The sequence below is a fragment of the Rattus rattus genome, chromosome 16, assembly GCF_011064425.1.
Source record: "Rattus rattus isolate New Zealand chromosome 16, Rrattus_CSIRO_v1, whole genome shotgun sequence".
Lineage (NCBI taxonomy): Eukaryota > Metazoa > Chordata > Mammalia > Rodentia > Muridae > Rattus > Rattus rattus.
In genome coordinates this window covers 11928980-11939832 of record NC_046169.1, presented here as the reverse complement: position 1 = coordinate 11939832, position 10853 = coordinate 11928980, and the positions used below count along the sequence as shown (strand labels likewise).

The window sequence follows — 10853 nt, the reverse complement described above, 5'->3', positions numbered from 1 at the left end:
GTATAAAGGTGTATATTATAGGAAATAGGGAAAACTGAGATACAGGGAAAACTTGGACTGGCAGAGCAAGGGTGTTTCCTAACAAGCACTGCCATATGGGACAGGGAAAAAGAGAACAGGGAAAGGGAGGAGCTCTTACTGAGTGTCGATTAGGTCATTTTCTTGCAACAGACTTGTGAGGTGGGAATTAATCCCAACTTTTTTTCCAGAAACTTAATCAGCAGTTTCCTCAAATTTCACAACTTGGAAGAGCAGAGCTAACCCACTAGGTCAGATAAATCTGCTTCACAGGTACATAGCCCTGCCCCTCCACCCCCACCCCACCCCGTCCTCCATCTCTGAGCAAAGCAGGGGTGCTTAAAGGTGGAGAGGGCAAGATTTGCACCCTTGACCTTAGACAGGTCACTTCACCTTTGTAAACCTCAGTGACAGCAGTTTGATGGGTGAGGCAGGGCTGCTGGGCCCTCCCAGTCCAGTGTCCCCCCGTCGTGCCCCACCCCCTAGCTCAGCAGACACTGCTCATTTATCTGTTCTCCCGGCTTTTACATAAGCCTGTAAGCTTGTAGAAATCCACAAAGTTGGCAACAGAAATTACAAATACCACCTTCCTCCACTTCTGTCAGAATCCACATGTTCTCAGGGTGCCATAGCTGAGGGGACACTTCTCTTCCCTAGCAACCATTGCCCTGTACCCCTGAGAACAGAGCACATTTTAGACGCATTTTTATTCCTTTGCTTTTTCGTAGCATGTATAGGAAAGGGCAAAAGGCAAAGACTGCCTCCTCAGATATAGTTCTTAACCCATCAATTCCATCTGCCACTATCTCTGGGCCTCAGTTTCCCCACCCTTCCTTAACTGTTAGCGCACTCAGATGTGTCTAGAGGCAGCTCAGTGCAGGGATTCTGCAAACAGGAATCAGCTCTCACTCACGAGTCTCAGCCCCTTGCCTGGGGCTTTTTGTTGGCAGGGACAATCATCAATCACAACCGTACTTGTAAGTTGACACAACACACTTCCTAGGGAGCCAGCCCCTGGCAGGGCACACTCCCTGTCTCTTTGGCCTTCTAGTCATATATGACCTCACTCAAACTCCATTACAAACTCCCAAAAACTCAGGACTGGACTGTTACCCGCCCCCGCTCCCCGCCCCCTCCTCCGGTTCCCCTCCCACAAAAGTCCCAGCCTCTAGGCTCCAGCGTGTTGAGTTCACCCCATAAACTCAGCTAATGGTTACCACATGCTGCTGAGGGTCCGCGCCCATCCCGACCTCTCCTACCCTGCAGTCTCCCCAGGCCCTGAGATGTCCGATCCTTCCCCATGAAGGCCCTTCCTCCAGATCTTCCCACGCACAGTGGGAAGTACCCTGTGCTGTGGTCCTGCTGGCCACGCATGACCTTGGACGCCTCTTCCAAAGCCATGTCCACTCCTCAGACTAGGTTGCATGTTTGCGCCCCACGGTGCCTCCGGTTGCTGGGAATTGGAAACTCGATCGCGCGCCTTTCTCCTTTGCAGTGACAGCAACTTGGCTCGGAACCACCCCAGCATCAGAGTCCCTGACTGGAAAGCAGGGAGGTTCCCGGGACTCATGGAGGGGTGTGCCCACTAGCCCTCCGTTCCCGAATCCCTCAGGTTCAGCTGGAACTGAGGGGCCAGGGAGCCTCCGCACCTGGTGTCATCCCACCCACGGGGCGCGTTGCTCAGCCCCGGGGGGCTCCGGGCAAAGAGCAGGCACCGCCCCGCCTGAGCACGCCCCGCAGACAAGCCCGCCGGGGAAGCGCGTGCCGAGACGGCGCGCCGACTGCAATCTTCGCCGCGGGTCCCTAGGGGGCGCAGCGGGCGCGGGAAGTCGCTCTGGGCCCCGGCACGAAATTGCAAGCGGGCGGGCGCGGCGAGTTTGAAAACAAGCGAGCGCCGTGGGGGCGGGTCCCAGGCGCGAGAGTCGCCAGGCTCGGCCAATCAGAGGCGGGCGGCGGGCGCGGGCGGCGCGTGCGGCCGGGCTGTGAATGGGGCGCGGCGGTCGCGGCGGCCGAGGCGAGAGCCGGCGCGCGGGCGGGCGCACTTTCTCCTCAGCGCCGGGCGGGGCGGCGGCAGCAGAGGCGGCGGCAGAGGCGTTCAGCTCAGCTCCCCTCAGAGAGCGCTGCGGGGCCGGCGCTGCACGGCTGCGAGGAGCGGGACGACGTGCCGAGCATTTCCCCGCTCGCTGACAACTTCTCTCGGCCGGGCTCGCTGTTCACCGGAGCCCGGACGCCGCCCTCGGAGCTCGCCGCTGCCTCAGCGGGTCTGCGCGCTCCGCCTCCCTGCCCGTCCCACGGCGCCCGGGGGTGGCGGCTCCGCGGCATGGCCCGCGCCCGGCCCTCAGTGGCGGGCGGCGGAGGCGGCGCCCCCTGAGCGCGCGGGGCCCGGCGGCCGCGGAGAAGCCGGACTGGTCACCACTGCGACCCCGAGCGCCCCGGGCTGCGCGCAGCACCCAGGACCCCCGGGCCGGGCGCGGGCCGGCGGTCGGCAAAGTTGAGGCCGGGCCGCGGGTGGTGGGCACTGCTGTTGCTCCACCTGCACTTGCTGCGGGCGCTGGCGCAAGGTAGGTGCGGGCCTGAACGCGGTGACACTCGGAGGTGGACTTTATGGGTGCCTCCGTGGGTGGGCTTTAGGGGTGCGCAATCCCGGGGCGGTCTCCTGAAGCCGGCGTCCCCCGGGTGACACCCTGGGGGTGGACTTTGGGGGAGCCACCTGGTCTATATTATGAATGGACATCTCTGAGGTGACTTTGCAAGTGGACCCCAATGGGCTGGGCTTCAGGAGTGCACAATCTTGGGGTGACACCCCGCGGTGTACTTTGTGGGTACTAGCTGGGATAGGCTATGTTGTGAGTGGGCACTTCTGGGCTGAGTTTCAGAGCTGCGTAGTCTTAGGGTCACGTCTTTTGGGATGTACTATAATATGAGTGGAAATCCCTGAGGTGACTTTGCAAGTGGTATACCTCTAGACTGATGTTTAGGGGTACGCAATCTTGGGTGACACCTTTGGGTGGATTTTGGGGGCGCCACTTGGTCTGTATTATGAATAGATATCTCTGAGGTGACTTTGCAGGTGGACACCTACGGGCTGGGCTTGAGGGGTGCACAATCTTGGGGTGTACTTTGTGGACACCATCTGGGATGGGTAATGTTATGAGTACCTTTGTACTGAGTTTTAGGGCTGCACAATCTTGGGGTGACACCTTTGGGGTGAACTATATTATGGATGGACATCACTGAGGTGGCTTTGCAGGTAGATACCTCAGGACTGAGGTATAGAGTTGTACAGTCTTGGGGTGATACCTCTGGGGTGACCTATGGATGCACACCCCTAGACGGAACTGTGGGGGTGCACACTCTTGGGATGGAGTCTTGAAGCGGGCATTACCTGGGATAGACTGTTAGGAATGAACATCCCAGGGGTGGACTTTATAGATGGACACATCTGGGCTAGGCCTTGGGGGTGTGAAATTCTAGAGTGCACACCCCTGGGGTGGACTGTTTGAGTGGTTATCTCCTAGATTATACGAGTACACATCCCTGGTGGACTTTAGGGTTGACAGTCCTGGGGTGGATCCTATGGGGTATGTTCAGTCTGGAGTGGGCTAGGGAGAGATATCTTTGGGGTGTACACTGGGATGGATACTACTGGAGTAGACTACCCTGACGCGGACTCTGGGTGCGCACACCTTGGATGGACTCTATAGATGAGTGCTGTTTGGAATGAACACCTTTGGTGTGGATGCTTGGGGTGCGTGCCACCTGGGGTGGATTCCCCTAAGGTCGACTTTGTGTTTGCGGTGTGGAGTCACCTCGGGGTTGTGGGTTACCCTTGGCGTGATTGGAATTTGGCGAGCATTTGAGGTTCCTTACTCTCTGAATCACCAGGTCAGGAATGCGGTCGCTAGGTCTGGAGGCAGTTAAGGGGTTAATGCGGTGTGTCTCTAATCTGCGCTGCAATCGGAGCGCAGGCACCGAGTAGCTGAGAAGCTGGAGAATGCGCCCTGTGTATAGTGTATTGCATTTTCTTTTCTTTCTTTTTTTTCCCTTTTTCTTTTTTATTTTATCGGAGCACTGGAAGAACCTTTAAAGTTGAGCCCTAAGCCACCGTGGCTTCAAAGAACGCCCAGCGCGTCCTATTGCACTGATTAAACATGAGCTGATTCCTATCTGAGTCTGCACCACAGAGTCTTGTTAACGATGAGTGACATCCGCGGTGGACTTCAAATATCAAGTGCCTGTCACCACCAGCCGCTCTTTCCCTCCCTCTCATCAGGGCTACCCCCTACCCCCAGCACTGATGCTTCACCCCAAGTGGGTGCCTTGTTCTCTGGGGAGCAAAACTTTGAGAGCCCACAGCTTTGCCTTCCGGCTTTGCTTTTCTCCTTCCTTTCGCTTCTGTTTGGAATACGGAGGTGTTCTCTAAAAGAAGGAAAGAGGATCTGGCGTTTCTAGGTGACCTTTTGCAAATGGAGATGGAATCTCTCCCGAAAGAGCTTTCCCTCCTAAATCTGGATTTCCCCTGCTAAAACCTGAAGCATGCATGTGCTAGTCAGCTTCCTCTTGCCCAGGGAGGTCGCTGGTCTAAAAAAAAAAGAAAAAAAAAAAAAAAACAAAAAAAAAAAAACAAAAAAAAAACCCCAACCACCACCACCAACAACAACAACAAAAAATCGGGCATAATCCTGTTAACATGACTTTTGATGGAGTCTTTAAAACAGATTAGCGAACCTGGTTTGCACTTGGTAGTTTAGACAAATTATCTTCGGAGTTCATTGCTTGTATCCTGGAATCTTACCACAGTAAGGCACTGGGTATTTGGAGATTGCAGGAAACAGGACTATTACACTTAAATTACGAATAGTTGTGTTCTGTTATATGTGCTGATGAGTTATGTGTGGTAAGAAAAACAATGATTTAAATGTAAGTACTTAAAAATCTGACTTCAAAATTCCAGTGAGATAGCTTACCAAGTACCTAATAACTTAATATTCTTATTCAAGCTTATCTAATGTTATAAGTGGCAGCCCTTTTCCCAGTAGGTTTTGATAAATGCCCCCTTTCATGTTCTCTATATGGAAACAAATCAGTGTTTCTGGTTATTTTAACCCCTCCACACCTAACATATTCATTACACTTTTTTTGGATGCCGCTTCTTACCTAAGGATGTTATCTGGGAGGAAAAGCGTTTACTGGTTGTGTAAAATAGAATCTGTAGGTTGTCAGAGAGGCCAGGTTCAAGTGAAGAAATTGAGATCATTTAGGATGACCTTCAGAGATGGAGTTCAGTTTCTTTTCCTAAAAATAAAAGTGACATCACTTGACAATCACCTGTACACGTGAAGATGGGCAAACCACTTTGAGCTGTGGGAAAGACCACTTAGAGCCCTTGTTTCAAAGTATATCGGAGTTTGTCAGCTGCAACTTGCAGGCCTCGTAAGGAATTGTCCTTTCACAGTTGCAATGTTAGTGGAATCATTAATTTTTATCCATGCATGTACTGAGGCAATAGCCTTTTCAAGGGGAGAAAATCTTTTAATTCCTTCTTGCTAGTAAAAATACAGGTACCCATTTTACATTTATATGGTGCAAGAAAGTATGCAGATCTTGTAATGTAAAATTTCAAATAGGTTGTCACAAATTTTAAATTCATCGGCAGGTTTCTGTTCTTTGTGCTATGTGAAATGTGTAATATATCCATCATCTTTTATATCGTATTGAAAATTCATATTACAGAGGAGATGTCACCATTTGACAAAACCTCATGTATCTTGAAAATGAAAATTCCGGTGCCGCTGTGGAGATTTCTGATGGGATGATGAGTTGGTCATATGCACAGGAATGCGTTCTCTAGAATCTTATCAGACAAAATGTAACATTTTGCATGGAACAGTTACCACTAAGTTGGAACTGTCATAATGCCATATTGATACTGTTCATCTATCTAGGCTGTTCCTAATTCCTCTGTAGGCTTTTCCTCTTAGGATACATCCTATGGGTTGGTTTGGTCCTGATTTCTATAGCAGATGATGAGGCCAACATAATTACTAAAAGTTATGTATGTGCGGCCAAAGTTACAAATAGAAAATATATTTCTGGCTATACTGTGAAGCACCAGGTTTGGATCTTGTGAGTGTAACTTCAGTGTATACTGCAGTTTCTTCCCCTATGCATGAAAATGGAATTTCCCACTATATTCTGCTTATCGGTGTGTGTTTAATTGTTCAGGACTTGTCTGGATTTCTAAAGAGCCAAGTTGTTACTTCTGGAAGGCAGGTGGCAATGCACACTTTCTTTATGCTGCACACCAAGTATGGTTCAGAAAGGGTGCTTCTGAGGCAAGGGGTGCATCATGGGGATAGGGGTGACCTGGGCTAGCAGTATAGGAGGGGTAGGACAGAAGCAGGCAGATCCCCTGAAGAGGCTTGTCCAATCAGGTTAGCAGAATTTCTAAGCTCTGGTCTCTGTGAGAGACCCCATCTCAAAATAAAATGTTACTTCCAGTCTCTCGGATCTGCTCTTCTCAAACACTGGTATGGATCAGCATCAAGTGGAACGTTTTTGAGAATGCAGGACAAGCTGATTTTCTGTGAGCCACCAAGTGCTTTTCAGGTGATTCTCTTGTGTGCACTGTCAATTAACAGTCCCTGGCTACATTGTTTTGTTGTCTCACTCCAGTTACCAGCTGACTTTCCGGAAACTTCTCCAACCCAGTGTTTCACAAACTTGGCTGCACACTAGATCCTCCTGGAGTTTTGAGTCAGGATCTTACTACTGGGCTTCCTTGACTTGAAGTTTGGACTAAACAGTAGGATTTCGAACTCCCCAGTTGATTTTGATGATTAGTTATGTTTGGGAAATGCTGTTCTGTGTCATTCCATTCTTCCTTTACTCTTGTCCCCAAGTCCTCAGATTCATGTGGCTTCTATGGACCTGGAACCTGTGTTTGTTCTATGGCCCTGGAACCTGTGTTTGTTCATGGGTCTTGGGCTCATTTTCTAATCAGCCCTTTTAGTTTATATTGTGTTCCTTGATAATGAAATTGTTTAGCTCCTGACTTGAGCTTCTCCCAGGGCTGTATTAGAATCATTAGTGACATTTATTTATGTGATGGAGTTTCCTGTGACCCAGGCTCCCCACACAAACTCACTGTGTAGCTAAGGATGACTTTGAACTGAGTTCTGTGCTTCTATAATACTTATGACACCATACCCAGTTTATCACTAGTGGAATTAAAGAATACAGTTGTGTAGGCTTCACCTCAGACCTGCCAGGTCTTAGAATACATTTTAAAAGGTTCCTTGTGCTGGAGACATGGCTCAGTGGTTAAGAGCACACATGGTCGTGCTTTTACTCCAGTTCCAGGAGATCTGATGCCCTCTTCTGGCCTCAGAGGGCACTGCACACATGTGGTGCACAGGTATTCACTCAGGAAAAAAAAAGCATACACAATATTTTTATAAAAGGGTTTTGCATGTGAGATTCCCATATTCTATTTTTTCTATCTTTGTGTTGCTAATCCCACAATCTTCCTGAATTCACTGGCACTGTTACCCTGTTTTCCTGTGGTCTGAGCCACTTCCCTCATGACATTTCCCAGCTGCGGGCGAGGTCTGCTAATTATCCTTTCTGCCACTTGTTTGATGGAGAAATAACAAAACATTGTTAATTGAGGTCACTGCAAGTCTAGCCTCCCTTTGAGCTCCCATTGTCCTCCATTAGTCCAGATGTGCTTTGTGTTTCTCTCTTCTTACCCTCTGACCTGGTCCCTCAATTCTGTAGTTTGAATTTGAACTGGAACTTGGGTTCCAGACCACCTTGCTTTACTAGAGGTTTGTACTTAGTGCTCAGACACTCAATCAAATCTCCCTAGACTGCACATTTAACAGAGGGCCACTAGTTAACTTGATCAGGTAAACGCCCTTCTATGCAGTCTGCATACTACCACCTGTAGCTCTCCTTTAATGTTTGCTTATGAACCAAGCACCAAGGATGTTTATTCTTCACACAGCCTCCTTAAACATTTGTGTGTGAGTGTGTCTGTACATGTACAGCACTAGTGTGGATGTCAGAGGACAACTTGTGAGTTCTCTCCTTTCTCCATAAGGCTTCTAGGTATTGACCTCAGGTCATTGGGTTTGTGGTAAAGCTCCCTTGCCCACTGAGCCATCTCACAAGTCCCCGAAACACTTGAGAGAAGGTAGCACTTTGTTTTTTTTTTACTGATTTTCTCAAGGCTCCAGGATGAAAGCCTGAGAGAAAGGCATGGTCCAGTATCTATGAGCATAGCTTGAGTCTCTCTGTAGCCTGTGCTGTTGGAAGGGAAAAAGAAAGTAGAAAGCAGGCTGAACCATGGTGCAGAAAGATGGCGAGTGAAACTCTAAGTATTGTACACACTGACCTGTCTGTGACTTTCAGTCTTACATCACAGCCATGACCATGAACCAGTGAAAGTCACTTTAGAGAATTTGGAGGGCGGAGAAAAGAAGTGTGCATACCATCTTCTGTGTACCCAAACCCTGTCTTCTAATAAAATGGATGTCACTTTGGTATATTCTCTCACCCCATCCATTTTTCTTTCTAATACTTTAATTTGAACTTCAGGTGAGTGGGCAGTGTGCTGCCACCCCCAGGTGGGCCATCAGGAGCGAGCATGCCATTTCTTGGAGGACATTTGGAAACATTCTTTTTTTCTACTTTAAAGTACATCGAATTTAAGGCTTATAGATGTAGAGAGAGTGTACATAGATCCTTTGGCTAGTGCTTTGCTGTAGCATGTGTGTTCTCTAACAACAAACAGTTAAGTTCAGCCTCCTGCTGGGACTGTACCCAGCTGGGAAGTCCTGGATCCTGAATCCTGGCTTCAGACAAAGTGGAGTGTGTGAATGAGGCTGGTGTCTAAGTGATACAAGCTTTGCAGTTAATTACATTTTATGTTTCCATTCTAGGAGTCCCGGTGTCTTTGTTGTCACAGGGGACTGGGGTTTTAGGTTGTATGGTGCCTTTCTGCCTCCTCTTTCTGACCTTGTTCTGGGGTCCTCAGAGGTCAGGTTAGTGAGATCCACTCACTAAAATTAGACTGTGGGATGGTCCCAGGGTGAGGAGAAACACTGAGATTTGTGTAGGTTCTGACTTAGGATTTTCTAAGAACAAAGCAGTATTGAGAGAGAGGACCCCATAAGTCCTGTGCTTGGCAGTCGAGTGAAGCTGAGGGTGGTTACAAAAATAGTTCAAAAGGTGTGTCCTATAGATCATCGAGGGACTATTTAAAAACAAAATTTTAATATACATGTTATTACTTGGTTAAATATTCCCCGTAAGCAGCGATGCATATGGGCATTCTAATTTCATATAGTTTGCTCTAATGTGATTAATTTGATGTCAGCATTTCTACAAGACGTTAGGAATTACCCCCAAGTTTTGCATCTCTTTTAGTAAGAGTGTAAATATTTGTAATCTTAATACTGGGGCGAGAATATATTTTCTCAGCTAGAGGCGTTGCTTTGGCACCTCTTGCCATCCATGGTAGCACATATAAATCATTGCTGATAAGTTTTTCAGTGGATCTCTGAAATGCAGAAGTCTGTCCCTCTTTGATAGACACCTTCCTGCTGCTTACAGGTGTCACACCCGAGCCCTTCTGGAGAAATGATTAATTTTACAGCTTTATTACATTAACACTGTTTTCTCCTCCCACTATCTAGAAACAAAACAGCAGCAGCAGTAGCAACATGGAAACAACTCAAGGAAACATTGCTAGATGTTTATACCTTTGCTATTCTAGTAGGTGCAAGGTTTGGCCCCCTGACAAGCAGTTCTAAAGCCAGAGACTATGGCATCAGCTTGGCCCCATCTCCTGTGAGTATTCTGGGAATGAGAATAATTTCTCTAAAGCTTTCCTAGAAACATGGCTGAGGCAGGTAGAAAATGTGTTGGGCTGAGTGTCTGTAGCCCTGGCTTTTATCTCATTCTGAAGCCATCTGGCAGCGTGAGAAGTCTACTAGCTTCTCCTGAGGATTTTTTACCTGTAAAAGGTGGTGGTGGTGGTGGTGGTGGTGGTGGTGGTGGTGGTGGTGGATGGTGGTGGATCTTGGATCTTAGACTGGTGAGTAAGTAGATGCTTGCAATTGTTTTGCTCTGATTCCCTTCTCTTCTGTGTTGATATCCTTTCACTCTGTCTCTAGAGTCTCTGAGTGTGCCTGCTGTCTGGGGTTCTGTAACTCCATATGTCTTAGCTTGTAGGAACTGCTCCCTTTCATTTTACCATTGTCAGGGTATATATACAGTGTCGAAGACAACTGGCGCAATGTGATATTTCTCTGTAGGTGCTGCTGTCTAACACGTGATGGATTTACTACAGCTTGAAAATGGTTCATGCTCAAACTTTTAGGTTCTGTAAAACAAATTAGTGCTGTAATTTATCAGTGTAAGCCTGAAGTTTGGAGAAATAAATATTCTTAAAGTAGGAGACATTTATTTATCTAAATGGCTGGAAGAAGAAAGAGCATGACTAATCTAAATCTGGTGGCAATTAATGCAGAGAGGAATTTAAACAGAGATGGAATAATGATGGCCATGAGGATGTTTAGATTTACTGGACAGTGACCATCAGTAATTTAAAAATTACTCAAAATTAGGTCTAGAATAATTTTTCACTTTTTACACGATTAGCTGCCACTCCATTGATATACAGTGTCCAGAGAAGTTAATAGCTATCAATTAAATAATTCAAGTTTTTTGACAACTGACTTGTCAGTCAAGTAAATTCATTAATTGGCTGATCTGTGGAAATTAGCTTGTTGAACATTTGTTAAGATTATGGATTCTGCAGTACTTTA

General features: G+C 47.8%; 1 protein-coding gene across 1 annotated transcript in view; it reads left to right on the top strand.

Annotated features, from left to right (window-relative positions):
* The first annotated feature begins 2338 nt into the window (after positions 1–2338).
* The window catches only part of LOC116885875 (protein sidekick-1-like), a 369013-nt gene continuing 360498 nt past the window's right edge, over positions 2339–10853 (top strand). The window contains exons 1-2 of the mRNA XM_032887199.1: positions 2339–2359; positions 2447–2579. Of these exons, the coding sequence (XP_032743090.1) occupies positions 2339–2359; positions 2447–2579 (154 nt within the window). The remainder of the gene's footprint in view (positions 2360–2446; positions 2580–10853) is intronic.